Raw genomic sequence first — 16,745 nt, forward strand, 5'->3', positions numbered from 1 at the left:
CTTCACAAATCGGCAACAACAGCAGCAGCATCAAAAAATCCGTCTCCTTTACCTCCTTCCTTCCCTTAGTTTTTCTCTCAGGAATCTTCGCCTCTCGTCATATTCCTTCCGCTCCTTCCTGAGGCCCTTCACCTTAAAGAAATCTGCGACTGGCACACCAAACTCCGCCAAACGTAAGCCGATAACATCGGACGAAATCGATCGTTCACTTTCACGATGCGCTCAGTCTCGATCTCGCCAAAATTCGAACCGTTGCATCGACTTCCGGGTTCGAAGACTTTCATTCTTCCATCCAATGTCCCCGCAGTTCGTCCCGCCCTGTCGGTTTTTTCTTTTTCATCAGATGTATACCCTCGTGGAGTCTTGACGGTGCTGAGTACAAAAAACCATGCAAGTGGCCCACTTTTCCCTTTTCCTGGTTTATGAGTCTAAACCATCCAAAACACCACAAGGCATTAGATAACTTTCCTGTCGCCAAGGTTACCATATTTCTTCGTAGAGAATGCAAAAAAACAACGCCGTCAGAAGGAATCCGAAAGGCGACAAAAAAGAAGCAGAACGAAACCCCTACATAACTGAGGAGAGAACTATTACCTTTCACTGCAAGTTCACCACGACGTCAACGGTTCTGGTTCTCGCAGATGATTTACGTACATTCATGTCTTCGGATCTCTCCTGTCGGGACTGTCCGCGCGCCCCTTCGATTCTGGATAAACAACACCCCAGGGGATGTTTTCATATCTACCTAATCAACCTCTTACACTCTCTCCTTCTCTTCTCTTCGGTCATCACTCACGCCACGCAAACTTCGAGAGAGTCGTACCAGAAACCTGTCATGGATGCTGTCAGTAGTACTTTACATGATATGATCACCAGCTAGAAATAGATTTGTATAATTTGACATGATTACATCAATGTTGAACCCCCGTCATCGAGGGAAAGCCATAAATAAACTGGATGTGGAAACGAGTGGACAAATTGGCCAGAGGTTTCGAATAAACAAAGTTTCCAGGGGTGCATTCAGTTGAAGGATAGTTTTCTTTTTCTTTTTCTTTTTTTTTTTTTTTTTTTTTCTTCCTGGAAGAGACTGGAGTAAGCATATATTTGATCAGCTCAAAAAGGCAAGGACTTGTGCTTTACTCTGCACCAGACTTTTTGTTTTATGATGCAGTGGAATCAATGTACCTACCTCTAGCTTGCAAAGTAGATATCATACTGACTTGCCCCCGTCCTCGGTAGCTAAGCAGATGAAGCCTTCGGGATGTTCTTCTCCCGGTTCGGTACTCTATTGAACTCGTACTTACAACTGCCGCACAGTTACCCTATGTAAAACCACTTCTCACGCCCAATATGCACAGTTGATCCTTAACCTTCATCAAAATAACAGAGTACCAGTCAAGGCGATAGGACGTTGATCAAATACCATCATTCATTAGACTTTGCTCATCTCTCAACTAGTCATATTCTTTTTCCTTCCTCATCATATTTTATCGCATGGCCGTGCTCTGAACGTCTTTTGCGTTCCCAATCTCACGAAGCCGGGGCGGCCTGAGCGGACCCACCACCGCCATCTTTATCCTTCTCCTTATCCTTATCACCACCACCTCTTCCTCTCCCGCCGCGTCTTCTGCGACTGCGATTCTCACCCTTCTTCTCGCCTTCGCCCTTCTCACCCTTGTCATTCTCTTTGTCTTTCTCGTCCTTGTCCTGGGCTGAGGTCGGTCGAGCCGAAGCAGAAGCAGCGTTGCCTCTCTCGGCCTTGGGAGTGCTGACAGGACGATCGGAACCATTTCCCTCCTGAGGAATAGCTTCCTTTGCACCAACAGGGGCATCGCCCTTTGCTCCTCCCCTCGAATCAACACCCTTCTCGCCCTTTTCTTTCTCTTTCTCCTTGTCTTTATCGCCGCCGCCACCGCCGCCATCGCGTCCTCTGCCCCTACCTCTTCCCCTTCTTCGTTCATCATCGCGCTTTTCTCGCTCCCTCCCCTTCTCTGGCGCTTTCTCTTTCTCACTTTCCTTTTCCTTCTCTGGCACCGTCTTTTCCTTCTCCGCTAGTGCACTCGCCGCCGCAGGTCCGGGAGCAGCAGTCTCCTTGTCCTTATCCTTGCCGCCGTCTTCCTTCTTATCGGTATCCGATTTGCGCTCTAGAATCGTGACGCTCGCCCGCGCAATCATTACGGGACTCGCGGCTATAGCCTTCTTCAGCGCCTCGGGGTCCGCAAAGTCAACGTAGGCCAAGCCCTTCTTTCGCAGATCGATTGAGTTGATGGCGCCAAAGGCTTGGAGAGCCTCGCGTAGTGTTGACTCGGTGACACCCTGTGTTTGGTGAGCGTGCTTGATGAAGGCTTGGGTTGGACCTGTGGGGGCCGGAGTGGATGGGGTGTTGGCTGCGTTGCTACCGGGCTGGACGTTCTCTTTAGCTTCGCCTCCACGGCCACCACCCCTTTGCCTGCCCCCAGTGGAAGGCTGCTTGGGGGAACTAGGTTTTTGCGAGGCTGATAAGGCCGGCGGTTGGGCATTTACAGGTGTCGAAGGCGTCGAGAGTGCAGATGGAGTCGCCTGTGTGGGATCCCTCTTCTTGAGGATCATTGTTGGCTTGATCGGCGGTTGTGGTGTCGCGACCTCGCCAGGTTTGGTCTCCTTGCCGCCATCTGTTCCCTTTGACTTTGATCCTTCCTCTGTAGTCCCACCTCGGCCTCTCCTTCCGCGCGTTCTTCCGGAGGCTGACTCTCGTCCTCTAGCAGACGCCGAAGGCGATGCAACAGCCGAAGAGTCGGCAGCATTGGCGGGCGTCGAAGAACGTACAGAGCTGGCCGGCGCAGGAGTTGTCTCCTTCTCCTTCTTCTCCCTGGATGCAGTTTCTTTGGCAGCACTGACATTGGCACTGGCAGTAGCAGCAGCGCTGGCCTTTGCGTCAGCCTCAGCCTTTGCTGCCTCCTGGCGTGCCTTTCTGTGAGCGTTGCCCGGGCTGAGGCCAAGGTCACGTTGTAAGATGCGTGCTGCTGCGGCGATGCCTGCGCGTCGACTCTTGGGTAGCTCTGATGTTGCGTCGGCTGAAGGAGTCGACTGAGTGGCGGATTGTGACGAGCTCTGGGCGGCCTTGGTCTGGGAGTCAGCCTTTGAGCTGGACCGGGCGTTGTCCTGGATCTGGCTGGCAACCGTATTGGCAGCTTTGGCGGCTTCCGCTGCAGCACTTGATGCGCCCCTTCTTGTCAAAATCTTGACATTGTCCCTCGGTTTCTCTGAAGCCTTATCCGTCTTCTCGCCCTTGGCTTCTCTAGCCCGCTTTTTCAACTCCTCCAGAGTAATAGTCGCGGTGGCAGTCTTGGTCTTTCCTCCCTGCGATTCCTGTCGAGCATGTTGCTTGGCGCTCCTGGCAAGTGCCGCCTCCTTGGCTCTCTGTGCTTTCTTCTCCTTAAGATATTCGACGAGTGGCGTGGTGGTGACCTTTTCGGGCTTGGCTGATGTTTCCTCAGCATTCGGTTCACCGGCAGTATCTGTAGTCTTGTGGGCATCGGGATTGGCAAGGCTCTCAAGGAAGGCCATGAACTCAGGCTCCTGGTCGATAGTGCCTTGGCGGTTATCCAACCGTTTCTTGTCGCTCGGGATCTTCTTGTGAATCGACAGCTCGACCGTCGGCGGCAGGTTCAGGACCGGGTCGTTGTATGATTCCTTGGCGTCCTCCCAAACGCCATTCTGTACGGCTTGTGAGAGCACTAAAAGGTCGTCTTTCCTGATGACGTGAAAATAGGCGCGGGAGGGTCGAGATGGCCTTGAGGGACTGTGACATATGATTGTGTGAGAAGCGGTTTGGGGAGAAGCTGCGGTGATGTACTTACTGCTGGGAGCTCTTGCCTGGCCAGTATGAAAACCAGTCAACCTTCCCGTGGCCCACTTTCCATTCGTCGCCGAGGATTTTGAAGAACTCTTCTTCGGTTAGCAGGGGAGGAAGCCGACGCACAACAACCTTTTCGCCCTCGGACTGAGGCTTGGTCTTGGGTGCGTTCTGGGCATCATTGGTGGTCTGGCCGGCAGCGGTGCCATTAGGTTTGCGCAGAAGCAGCTGGGGCGCCGCCATCATGGTGAGATTTTGACGCTGTTGTGGCTTGGAATAGTCGGGTTATGTGTAGTTTCTGGGCGGAGTTTCGAGCTAGTGCAGAAATTACAGCCTCATGCTTCGCTCACGATATTTGGCGGAATGATGGTTCGTATATCGGTGGCTGATAGAGCTGTTTGTTGGCGTAGCAAGTACTGGTGGCCGAGACCAGCTGGGCGCTCGTGTCGAGATAAGATATTCTCTGGAGAAACAGTTTACACCAAGCTGTCGACGTTGGTAAGCGGGCGCGGCTGGCGCAAGCGGTGTTGGATGAGTGTTTCGGGTAACAAATCCAAAGAACAATGACGGGATGCGATTGCTGAGGGAAGTGGAAAGGGTGGAGCTTGGTCTTTAAGGTACGGCGGTACCGCTCAGCCTTATCGGATTCGATAAGAAATCCACACTCCAGGTGCCCCGCAATTCCGGGGATCCAGAACTTTGAGGGAGTGCACAGACCCACAGCGGCTGAGGGGGGCAGCTCTCGGCGCCAATGTGCGCGCGTAATTTGGCCTGCAGCGCAATCCATTCAGGGCACTCGCCCACTGGGCTGTCCGCAAACCGCAGTTGGCCACAGGTCCCACGCAGTACACAGTACCAGTACCTTAGGTTTCCAGTGGGTGGCAGGCTGCTGCCAGTCACAGTTCGAGGTCGAGGTCGAGGTTGATTCCAGCCCCATTCAACCTCACCTCACCTCAGCCATCCAGATCCCGCGCTCGGCATCGTCGTCATCCTTAGAATTTCATCCCAACAACAAACAACAACCCAACACACCCGACAACAATTTTGCAGTGCCCTCCCCTTGCACTCAGTGGCCCCAGGACCCTTTGATTACGATTCCTTGCGACCCGCGATTCATCTAGCGACATTAACAATTGCGGAACCAAGTTCCATCGCAGCCTTACACAAGCATCCCTTCGATTGACAAGATATTTCGCCCGCTGCTCGCTGCTCGCCCACCCTTCATAAATACAGCCCGTACACCACCAAACAGCTCAAGTCCGATCACAAACAACCATCATGTCCACTATTCCAAAGCCAGGTCCGGCTAACCTTCGTCCCGGAGCCGGTCTAGATGAGTGGCTGGAGGAGGCGAAACAATGTCATTACCTTCCTGAGCCTGTCATGAAGCAGCTCTGCGAAATTGTCAAGGAAGTTCTTATGGAAGGTACTTGAGCACCAACTACTAGTCAGGATCACACATGCGCGCGCGCGCGCGTTCGCATCCCGTGTCCCAAGGCGCGCACGACAAGGGAACTTGTCCAGCTGACTTGTGTCCCCTCGTCATCAGAATCGAACATCCAGCCTGTTGTTACGCCAGTTACCATCTGCGGTGATATTCACGGCCAGTTCTACGATCTCCTCGAACTCTTCCGCGTTGCTGGCGGCATGCCAGGCGAGACAAACGTCCAGGCGCCCAAGACAGCAACAACCGTCATCACATCCGAGGACATCGAGCCCCCAATGGAAATCACAGATCCCAACCTCAAGAAGAAGATAAGGAGCAGTACAGACAGCGAGGCTGGGGCTGGAAGCGAGAAGGAATCCCCAAGTGAAGAGACCCCTCAATCCAGCGCCAACACGGGCTCTCAATCGGCCGATACTCGCTTCGTCTTCCTCGGAGACTTTGTGGATAGAGGGTACTTCAGTTTAGAGACATTCACCCTTCTCATGTGTCTCAAGGCAAAGTACGAAGGCCCCATGTTCTGGTCTTAGTTTTGGTTCTGGTACAATTCACGCTGCTAACACTTTCGCCCAACAGATACCCAGATCGCATTGTTTTAGTGCGCGGTAATCACGAGTCCCGACAAATCACCCAGGTCTACGGTTTCTACGAGGAGTGCCAGCAAAAGTATGGCAACGCCTCTGTCTGGAAGGCTTGCTGCCAAGTGTTTGACTTCCTAGTTCTTGCCGCCATTGTCGACGGTACTGTCCTCTGCGTCCACGGCGGTCTCAGTCCCGAGATCCGCACGATTGACCAGATCCGCGTCGTTGCGCGTGCCCAGGAGATCCCGCATGAGGGTGCTTTCTGCGATCTTGTGTGGAGTGACCCAGAAGACGTCGATACATGGGCTGTCAGTCCACGTGGCGCTGGTTGGCTGTTCGGAGACAAGGTCGCGACAGAGTTCAACCACGTCAACGGTCTGACAACAATTGCAAGAGCGCATCAGCTGGTGAATGAGGGTTACAAGGTAGGTGATCACTTTTTGTTGCTCTCCACAGTTATGAGAAGTAACGCCAGCTAACCTGTGTTTCCAACATAGTTTCACTTCGCCGAAAAGTCGGTCGTAACCGTATGGTCGGCACCCAACTACTGTTACCGTTGCGGTAACGTCGCATCCATCATGACGGTGGACCGCGACCAAAACACAAAGTTCAGCATCTTCTCCGCCGTGCCAGACGATCAACGGCATATCCCCGCAGGCCGTAGGGGGCTGGGTGACTACTTCCTATGAAAGCACGTTGAGGGCGCGAGGTGAGGTGAGAGGGCGGTGTTATGATTGTCTTGTTGTCAAGAAAGCATGTCGTTGCGTTATGGGGCGGGTCACGTTTTGTCGTCGGGAATTGGTGGCAACCACACTCCAAGGATCCTAATTTCATGTATGACATTCTGCCTGGGATTTATACCTGGCGTTTCCGAGGCGTTATACTACCCAATTTTGTGTTTCAAGTGCCAGAATCAGGCTATGAAAAAAGTGTCAACAACCATCCCGTTGTTATGGCCCTTACGTGTTGTTCAATTATTCGGATAAAAAAATGTTGGAGCCAACACCAAAGCGAAGTGGCGGACTTGATAGCTAGGTATGAAGGGAGAGTCGCAGGGAGGATGTAATTTTGGATAAACACAGATAATAGGGGCAACTGGAGACAACCAAAACACAAGAGTGTGGACTGTGCGTGATTGATTCGATCGATTGGCAGACCTCTCTTGTCACCAACAACCAACAATAGCCAAAACAGTGCAAGACCTGACGAGGTCATGAACGAAAATGGAAAAGTAAGAGAAAAAAAAGAAAAAGAAAAAAAAACATACAACACCAGGGATTCGCTGGTCGTCACCGACCCAACTACTAGTCTGGCCCTCACTAAGCTTGTGTATGGGAGTGGGAAGGATAGGAAACGGGTCTTTTAATTACGTGGTAGGGTCAAAAAACTAAACCACCACCTCCCATATCTATATCGTTCGGACGGAGGCATTATAGTAAGTAGGGAGGCGGCGCTAAGAGAATAAATATAATTAGGCGGATTACGAGAAAAATTAACCGTCCTAATACTATGGTTAGATCTTTTATACGCGTAATACCAAGATTGCACTCGGTTAGAAGACTATTCCTGATTAGTTCCTAATACTCCTCGGCCCAGTTATATATATATAGTTAGTCGCCGAGTCCAATAAGAGCGTAGTAAGGGAATCTCTCGCTCTTGTCTTATTGGATCGCGGTTTGGGGATCCACTACAACAAACTGATCACGATGGACCTCCTTCATGTACCTGCCTTAACCTACCTTCTTCATCTGCATACATTAGCCTACCTCTTCCCTTCCATCCTGGCGTGTCATAACCATGATGGTTGGCTTGCAACACACTGCCGGCACAGCCGCCAACACCTTTGTAGACGAGTCGATTGGCGGAGAGAGCTGCATGCCAGGGCTGCGAAACAGGGTGACGGCAGCCTTGAGAGCGACAAGCCAACCACAGCTCGAGGATCAGAAGCCGGCAGCTAGGGTAGGATAGCTTTAAGCCTGGGTGGGAGTCCGTGTCAACACCCTCACCCCCCTGGCATACTTGCATGGGGCTTGGCTCGAAGCGAGGCTCGAAGCCTTGATATCAAAACAAACGCTACCCGAAGTGAACGCTCTGATTGCCTTTTTGGCATGTCCTCCATTGCAGCATCAAAGCTGCATTTGATCCTTGAAAGACGAAACGTTGATGTGGCACGCTGAAATCAGGCTTAATGCCAGGTGCAGCGCTACGAAGATCCTCCACCTTTCCGCCGCTAGAGGGTGTGCAATGGCCAAATTTCTCCTGGTATCTTGCACGGAAGCCCTCACAACTATGATAAGCGCCGTAGCACTGAGCGGCTGCTGCTTGGAGGAGGGAGGTGGGTGTTAGCTAAATGTCTGGTATTTGTGCAAGTTCGTCAGGCAAGGCAGAATACGAGCCTGTCTGCCGCGTTGACAAGATGGAGAGAGGAAGAGCAAGTTAGAGGAAGAGGGAGGAAGAGGGAGGAAGAAGATAGGGGGTTGAAGGCAGGGGAAGCAAGGGACCAGTTTGAGGCCAATCAGCGTTCCAAATCGAGAGCCTTCCCCGAGACGGTTACGGGTGATTGTCAAGGATGGTAAGTCGCCGGAGAAGGTGTTTTCCGAATGAAACAGAAAGGAGAGAGAAACCCAGATCACCCAGACAAGGCAGCAAGGATGCTTGTCGTCAGATCCCTATCCCAAGTTGTGTCGATGCCAATGCAACTTGTTCAGCCGACTTCATGTCTCTCCCGACAGCGCAACCATCCAATATCTGCGAGCGTCTGCATGACAACCACCGCAGATGATAGCAGTGGCACGGTATGGATAACCGAAAGGGCTTTTTAGATGCCAATCCACCATGGTCGAAGACGTCGTACTTCATCCAGTATGGAGTGATAGGTGAAGAGAGTTTCTTCATGGATTGTGTTTCAAGACATCCCCCGATTTTTGGTTGCCTTATTCTCGCATTCACGTCCTATCCTTGTATCATTAGACTTGGACATGTTAGTTGTCAACTCTTCACGACCCTTATAGGAACGGACATCACACCACTCCACGCATATTCGTTCTCCTCTTCCGACTTTTGGACCCGAATTCAATCCCGATCACGTACCTATAGTTGATAGATTCTTTAACATTTTAGAAACGAAGCCATATACACGACATCCAAGAGACCAGAATTCAGCACCAGCCTCAATGGATTAGACTAACCCCGTTCACCTATCTCATCCGCAATGCAAAATGGATTTTCTGGCTCAATACTACGCTAGGCTCTCCTTAGCGGATATGGATGCGGACAAAAAGTCTCCCATTCCTGCAACTGCCCTTTCCACTATCACGGTTACACCTGAAGCGCTAACGTCAATCATATTCTAAGGACTATTTCTCATGATAGAAGTTGACGCTGCGGAGGACCCGGCAATGTCGAAAGAGACCTTGGTACGCAGACTCTTTCCCCCAACTAAAAAACTGACAGAGGTCTAATTCCAATGAGGTATACAGGAGCAGCGCTGGACGAGTCTAACCCAAGACGAGAAGTTTTTCAATAATGTCGACTGGAAGCCAGTCGCCCTCATACCGTCCGCCGGGTACGAGAGGAAGATCTGCTTCCTGGGGTGCGAGAGCCTCGCCTTCCAGAATCCCAGCGGCAAAGCCATCTGGGCAACCAAAGGCGATGGGGAGATGATCGTCCCCGCGAACGTGGCAGTCTACCTGATTCGGGGGAAGTGGAAGTATGCTGCTGCAATGCCGTTGTCGTCGATGTTAGCTTAAATGTTACTCGCGTTTAGGGTTGTGAAGAGTCGCTCTGCGATCTGGAGCCCTCGTGCGAATTCGAGACAGAGACGCAGGGTACCGTAGCGTGGCTGGTGGGTCGTATGTACTTCTATCGTAATGCAGTCCGCCTCCGCCGGATCTGCGTTCGCTGGATATGACGGATAACAAGGAAATCCAAGGAGAGACACAGTTGGCACCAGGTGATGGGCGCGATTTTGGTGAGGTAGGAACATGCGTCCCCGAATAAGCAACTGAAAGTCCATAACAGTCACGCCCGTCTAACCCTGATTTCCTCTAGATCATGAACAGGGCAATGAACCACCTGGACGCCTTATCGCGCTTCTCCAGGAGGAGCTGGAGAGATTAAGCAGCAAGAACGAACTTATCGAGGATATCGAAGAGACGGATGAGGCACTATCGAACCTCAGTCTCGACAATAGGAAGTCCGGGTGCCGTCTCTAAGGATGTCAAAACGAAGTTTTCTGAAGATGTCTGGTAGTATTTAGAGTTAGTTTCTTGGATGGATATAGAGAAAGCAAGACGTATATTCTATATATACCTAAGTATTAAATACTTCGCCCGTGGGCATTAGACGTCAAAACCCGGCCCCATTTCTTGAATGACTTTGGTGTTTAATGCTATTCCAATCGGCATTTTGGTTGAGCTGGGCAAGTGAGGAGGAGCTGGAAGCCGTGCACGCAAATCACTATATATATTTCGCTCTACTAATTATACTAATTCGCGAAGCTATCTCTCCGTAATACCTTTGGATCCTCTCGGGCTTTCTCAAGAATCCCCTTCATCCGATCATATAATCCCTCGTCCTCTTTTTTCCACCTCCCACCGTTCGGAAATACTTCTCTCCGTAGTTTGTTGACCCAAGGTATCAACGGCTGGTAGTATAACGTGAAGTTTTCTTGTGCGGATTTGATGAAATCTCCTTCATCATCCACTTTCGCCTTCTTCAAGTCTGCCAACATTACCGGGCGGATATAATTCCATTGGTCAAACTCTTCAACAACCCTGCTCTCGTTTGGCCCGTTGTAGTGGACGCAGATCCAGAATAGGACCCAAAAGAATGATTCGAGATCGTGCATGAAGGAATGTTGTTCGCCCAGAAGGACCCCAATTGCCATGAACGCCCTGGTGCCGGTCATGCCCTTTGCTCCGGAGGCACTTTCTCGTTCCTTTCTAACAGCAAGGTCTAGGTCGATTAAGAATGAAGGCCAGGAAGGGTTATTGTCGTCCTCATTGATCATGAGGTTGTTGATGGAGATGTCTCTGTGAAGGAGGCCGGCCTTTCTCCATAGGGACTCGTATCCGTCAATACAGCCCTCCAACGCAGCAAGTAGGGCCGCTCGGGAGCTTGCCTTATAGATGGGTCGTCCATAGTCGCGAACAATAACTCGCCGATGTACCCGATTTGGCGGCGCATCACTGCTAGCCTGGGTCGTACAGGATCGCTTACCGGAGGGTAAAGCGGCATCGGTTTGGCTAGATGACCGTTTCTTGCCAGCCATGCTAGTACTGCGGCCTTTGCGCGAGGCACTGGCTATAACTGTCCTGGTCGGCGGCGTCGAGTGTTCCGGCCTATAGTTCTTCGCCGTACTAACATCTATTCCTCCCCGAACATTGCTTCGGACATCGTCATCGGTTCCGCGCACCTGGACCGTCTCGTGGTGATAGTATCGAGCTACGTTCACTACCCCTTTATCGGTCGCGTCTCGCAGTAGCTCCCCTTCCTCGTTGCGCTCAGGGTACTGCCAGGAATCCTTGATGACTAGTAGCGTCTGCGGGTCTCCCTCGGGATGGGCTTTCCAGCAGGTCGTTGCCCGGCCGGATATACAACGTGCGCGTAGCATCACTTTATTAATGATGAGCCGCTCTAGTGAGCCATTCCTCTTGATCTGGACGACCCGCTTGTCCTCCTCTTTTATAATGGATGGATCGAACCCGAGCTCCTCCTCGCTCATCCAGAGAAACGCGAGGACCGTTGATACGAACTCTAAGCCCTCCGTGTTGATATCGAACTGTTTGGATGCGATGGCCCCGAGCCGATCAAACTCCCATATCCTCATGAATGATCCACAGATGGTAAATCCCAAGACGAAGCGACGACTGTCCTGCGTGTCTTGAGCAGCGAACACTTCCCTCGCGTACTTCCCGAGATCGAGCCACGCGTTTGACGCTATATCGGCCGAACGATTGCTCTTCAGCTCGCCCGGTACGAGGACATGCGACCAGTTCCATTGAGTATCCTTTCCACCCTTTGAGTCATCTACGAAGCCGACGTCCAATTTGCGTTCCGCTATCGAGCCGAGGATCCGTTTGTTGGGTTGTACCAGCAGCCTTCGTCGCGGCGTCTGTGTCCGATTCGGATTGTACTCTTCTGCAAACATTGCCAGTTTCTCGCTCAATTCTACAAACCAGTCCAAAACACGCTCCTGGTTCGCATCTGTCGGCCACCCGCACCAACCATTACGGAAGAGTGGTTCGCTGCCTTCCGTGCACTTGTTGAAGACGGCCTCTGATGCTGTCTTAAGACCCGCCACCCCACCGAAAAAGATGTCATGGAAGTTAGGAAGGTCGACGTACATAGCGCCGAGCTCATCCTTGAGGACCATGTCCATATGCTTGCGATATTCGGAGGAGTTTGCAAAGCTGTTCGTATTGAAAGACTTCGGAGTTTGAAGAAAGGAAAATGCTGTCGGTCGGGGAGGCGGGGTGGCTTCGGTAACGGCACAGTACACTTGGCGCCAGATCTTATCGTCGGGCTTGTTGGTGAGGACTGCATTGAAAAGTGGTTCAAATTGGTCCGAGTCGAAGTTGTCCACGTCGTCGGAGTCGAGGGCGGGTAGGCGTCTCAACAGATCGATTCGAAGGGTGCCACTGCCCGTATTCGAACGTAGAAGACGAGTAATAGGGAGGGTTTGGAGTGTGTCCAGAAGACTAAACGCAAGACCCCGCAAATCTAAACAGTGGTTAGATGGGCATCTCGGCAACGTGGGCCTGTCTCCCTCACCTTTGACACCTTGTGGGCCCAGCTTACGGAGCGCGTCTGGCGTAGGAAAGGAGATGCCCCTGTCTTTACAGACTGATTCGAACGCAGCACGGAAGGCATCTAGGCCTGTGCCGATGGGATGTTCTCGGATGATCTCTGACTGAGGTCGATCCGTCATGGCGATGGTGATGATGTTCTTGAGACGCGGCTATGGAAGGGGCCGAAGTGTCGCGTTTCGTGAAATGTCGCGTCTAGTCTTAGTACGTGGTCAACTGTCAGATTAACGGACGGTTGAGAAGTTGGGAACAATAAGTAGGCTAGGAAAATAATCAATTGGCGGCTTGGTTGGAGAAGGTAAAATGGGATAATAATTGTATTCGCCAAAAGTAGTTTGAAGGGGAGAAGAAGACAAGAATACAAGGGAGCCTTGCACGGAGTGTTCGAAGGCTCCATAATGCACGTGACTTAAAGGGTGGGTTACAAACGAAAGAGTGGCTAGGGTAGCCAGGTGACGGCCTAGATTCAGAGAGAAGAGTGGGGCCCACATACGGATGAACGTTGACCTGTTTACAAAGCTGTAGGCGTTTACTAGCGGGGTTTAGCATTTGGGCTAGAATGTTTATTGGCGGGCATTAGATTTTACCAAGCGATGAATAGTTGGACCAATAAAGTAGGGCAAGGTAGGTAAATAAAGTAGGTAGTGTCATGGCATGGCTGGACAGGCTCCCAGAGCACTGGCCACTGGGCAATGGGGTGCACTATGGCACATCGGATGGAAATGAGGCTTATGTTCTTATCGATAGACCTTATGGATTGGGAAGGCGGCGACGCCTGGCAGAACCGACTTATATGTCCGGATTCACGATGCCAGCGTTTGTTTACTTTCCCCTTCCTTCTTTACACTTAATATTACTTTGATTTGTGGCTTCTAGTCTTGCTGATATCACGGGTGGACTCGACGTTAGGTATGGATATGGATATGTGTAGTTGTACGAGGAGAGGAGGAAGGAAGTGGTGTGCCAGCCAGGCCTTATATAGAGGGCAAGGCTAGGCACGCACAACGTACATGGCACGTAGTCACGTGCTGTACCCATCACAGGCTAATCCTGTGATAGCTGATGCCGGATAGGCTCGCTTTGATAGATAACCGTCATGACCATTAGGGTCATGACTGGGCATGCTGACTAAGCCAGGCCCGCGGCAGGCACCCTGCCTGCCGGGCTGGCGGCATTCACATACGCGGCCTGGTCCCGCAGGTGCTTGCAAGTCACTAGCCCACCCTAGATTAGATAAGGAAGCGACCCGCGACTGGGTTTATAATCCCAGTCGCTGGTGTAGGCTCCCGAGCCTCCACCTTCTTGCTTGATCATCAATATTTACTACTTTACAACGACCCTATCTGGCCATTGCCAACACTTGCAGTCTATCTCTTGTAGGATCACGCTTTCACAGGTAGGTTAAAGTAAATAAGTAAAAAGTTAGGTACGTGTATACTTTAAGTAGAGTTGCAAGCTGCTGGCTTAGGATCTTTAGAGCTATAATTGGCTCGTCGAACCCGCCTACTCTATAAATAATGTCCTATTTCATAGCCTTGACCAGTTCCCCTATATATAGTTCTCAGCTAATTGATAAGAATTGCCCTATATCCTAGTACCTAAATAGGACGGTCTAATCTATCCACTTAGTGGTGGCGTTTATTATTACTAGTAGAAGTAATATTTATAAGTTTACTAAGCCTGTTTATTAGTCCGAACTGAATAAAAGGCTAGGCACCCTTAATACTAAATTCTTTACTTCGCTCTTTTTACATTAATACTATCTTCCCATCTTTCCACCATATATAACTATCGTTCTTTCTTCCGTTCTTAGTTCCAGCCGTTTCAAAATAGAGGTACTTAAGAGCAAAATCGAATTGATTAAACTTCAAATCCAATACCTTTGTAATTTTACTGAAACCAATTTGCAATCTACTCCCTCTTCTTCTTCTACTCCCTCTTCTTTCTCCACTCAAACCGACGTTATCTTTAGCGCTATCCAATAAGTTCTTAAGGTTGTAAATTGCATTAATAACAAGCTTAACGAATTAGCAACTATATCCTCAATATCCCTATCGATACTATACTCAACTGATACTACCGGTCTTTATCCTACCCTAACTCTTAAATATTATACCTTCAAACTATTAATTAAAGACGACTTCGGACCCAACCTTATCACTAAGCTTGGCAAATTCGAAAGAAATCCCTATTTTTATAGGAAAGTCTGCATATCTATCGCAGATTTGGGAATTAATTGGAGAGAGTTTGCTAAACGAGCTTGACTATTTCCAGATTATGTGCAATACGCGGTCCAATACGAACAGGACAATGACGGATTTTTACAACTATACTTTAGTTACTTGAAAATACTAACTTCTATTAATTTCGATTTCGACCTCAACCCGCTTATAAATTACGAGGCTAAGTAATTCTATTAGGACACTATTGAATCTTTTCCTCAAAATACTATAGGCTACTACGTCAGCTTCTTTAAAACCTCCAGAATACTATTTATATTACTTTTTATATCCGGCGTACTTTTAATATTCAGCTATCACGGGGCAAGGCGATTGATAGGGAGTAGGTTGGATATGCGTAGTTGTATAAGGAGAGGAGAAGAGAGGTGTGCGTAGATCTGGTGATATGGGGCAAGGCACGAAGGCTATGCCCAGAGCCGGGACCAGCGCACGTGCACATGCACGTGATGTGCTAGGCACAGTCACAGGTAATCCTGTAACATCAGCAACCTCCCTAGAATTAATACCTTGTATATGTATATAGGCGAGCGTAGCTCAGAAACTGCTTTCCATTGTGAGGATACCTATTTACGCTTTTATAATTTGAATATCTATAGGTGGAAGCTCTAGATAATAATCAACCCAGATAATACCACTAAATTCAAGAGGATATTTGCGACTAGATTTCCACTCTACAAATACGATTAGTCCGTACAGTATTTAAATATCATAGTAAGCCCAAAGAAACTCTACTAAGAAGGAATTAAATTCAATATTACTCGCGCTAACCCCGGTGACCTAATTATAATATGACTATAATAATATTATACAATTCTTAATTAAACCCCGTCTTTTACTATTACAACCAATTATACCCTACTTAGTGAGCAAGCAATTCCACCTGGGTAGGTTGTTTATCCGCAAGACGGGTTGTATAGTCTATCTTATAACAACCTCGAGAAGTTTTCCGATAACCCTCCAATGAAGAAACGGAAATCAAACGCTACCCTTCCACTACACAGCAAAAAGGCAAAAAGTTCATTAGTCTCGAGGTATTAGCAATATTGCTAGCAATAATAATATTAAACCGAGGTACTATTAAGATAATGAGCAGCAGGATGAGCAGTAGGATGAGCAGTAGGATGAGCAGCAGGATAAGCAGTAGGATGAGTAGCAGGATGAGCAGCAGGATGAGCAGCACGATCAACAGCAGGAACAAGACGATAATCAGGAGGATAAGGAGGAGGATAATGAGGAGGATAATGAGGAGGATAATGAGGAGGATAATGAGGAGGAAGATGAGGAGGAAGATGAGGAGGAGGAGGAGGAGGAGGACGACGACGACGAGGAGGAGGAGGATGATCACCAACATAATCAGGAGCACGACGAACAGCAGCACCAAGCGCAGTACAACCACCAAAAGCATGGTAATAACGAGAATGGCAATCAGAACAGCGACAATGACACTGATGCCGATACCGATATCGAATTAGGTCGTCAACTTGCAAGCCTAACGATAGATAACAGTGCGATCTTGCGGTTCATGTCAATCGTATACGCTTGGGACAGTACGGACGATACATTGAAAAGCTCGTTCGCCTCGAAAAAGCCTACGGACGAATTGCCAACTATTAAGCACTACGATAATCTACGACGAAAAGCACAAAATCTCTCGATTTTGTACACCGTTTTGGGCATATCAGCCAGTTTTCGGCTTTCCAAAGTCATGAAAGAAGATTAGCATCGACATCGAGCAGGCGGAAGTTGTATAACAGCTGTGTTAGAAGCTCGTGGCATCGAAGATACTCCTAAAGCGCGGAAGGCATTCGCGAGGGAAATATCTGAGGCTCGGAAGAT

At 49.7% G+C, this 16,745-nt stretch overlaps 5 protein-coding genes across 5 annotated transcripts; 3 read left to right on the top strand and 2 right to left on the bottom strand.

Moving 5' to 3' along the window:
* Nucleotides 1–1,413: 1,413 nt before the first annotated feature.
* NEUTE1DRAFT_65951 (uncharacterized protein) lies at nt 1,414–4,190 on the bottom strand (the record flags this gene model as incomplete). Its single annotated transcript, XM_009854231.1, has 2 exons — nt 1,414–3,733; nt 3,840–4,190. The coding sequence occupies 2 exons, from the start codon at nt 4,079–4,081 to the stop codon at nt 1,531–1,533; spliced, it is 2,445 nt and encodes an 814-aa protein (XP_009852533.1).
* An 847-nt stretch (nt 4,191–5,037) lies between these two features.
* NEUTE1DRAFT_84638 (uncharacterized protein) lies at nt 5,038–6,783 on the top strand (the record flags this gene model as incomplete). Its single annotated transcript, XM_009854232.1, has 4 exons — nt 5,038–5,261; nt 5,385–5,781; nt 5,856–6,285; nt 6,358–6,783. The coding sequence occupies 4 exons, from the start codon at nt 5,114–5,116 to the stop codon at nt 6,547–6,549; spliced, it is 1,167 nt and encodes a 388-aa protein (XP_009852534.1).
* A 2,475-nt stretch (nt 6,784–9,258) lies between these two features.
* On the top strand, nt 9,259–10,169 carry NEUTE1DRAFT_147493 (uncharacterized protein; the record flags this gene model as incomplete). Its single annotated transcript, XM_009854233.1, has 4 exons — nt 9,259–9,276; nt 9,340–9,569; nt 9,736–9,830; nt 9,911–10,169. The coding sequence occupies 4 exons, from the start codon at nt 9,259–9,261 to the stop codon at nt 10,072–10,074; spliced, it is 507 nt and encodes a 168-aa protein (XP_009852535.1).
* A 137-nt stretch (nt 10,170–10,306) lies between these two features.
* On the bottom strand, nt 10,307–12,791 carry NEUTE1DRAFT_84642 (uncharacterized protein; the record flags this gene model as incomplete). Its single annotated transcript, XM_009854234.1, has 2 exons — nt 10,307–12,583; nt 12,644–12,791. 2 exons carry the CDS (start codon nt 12,789–12,791, stop codon nt 10,347–10,349), a joined length of 2,385 nt encoding a protein of 794 aa, XP_009852536.1.
* Nucleotides 12,792–15,294: 2,503 nt separating this feature from the next.
* On the top strand, nt 15,295–16,629 carry NEUTE1DRAFT_111377 (uncharacterized protein; the record flags this gene model as incomplete). Its single annotated transcript, XM_009854235.1, has 6 exons — nt 15,295–15,376; nt 15,433–15,462; nt 15,597–15,620; nt 15,773–15,793; nt 15,918–15,940; nt 16,063–16,629. The coding sequence occupies 6 exons, from the start codon at nt 15,295–15,297 to the stop codon at nt 16,627–16,629; spliced, it is 747 nt and encodes a 248-aa protein (XP_009852537.1).
* Nucleotides 16,630–16,745: the final 116 nt, after the last annotated feature.

The sequence above is a fragment of the Neurospora tetrasperma genome (assembly GCF_000213175.1).
Source record: "Neurospora tetrasperma FGSC 2508 unplaced genomic scaffold NEUTE1scaffold_4, whole genome shotgun sequence".
Taxonomy (NCBI): Eukaryota; Fungi; Ascomycota; class Sordariomycetes; order Sordariales; family Sordariaceae; genus Neurospora; species Neurospora tetrasperma.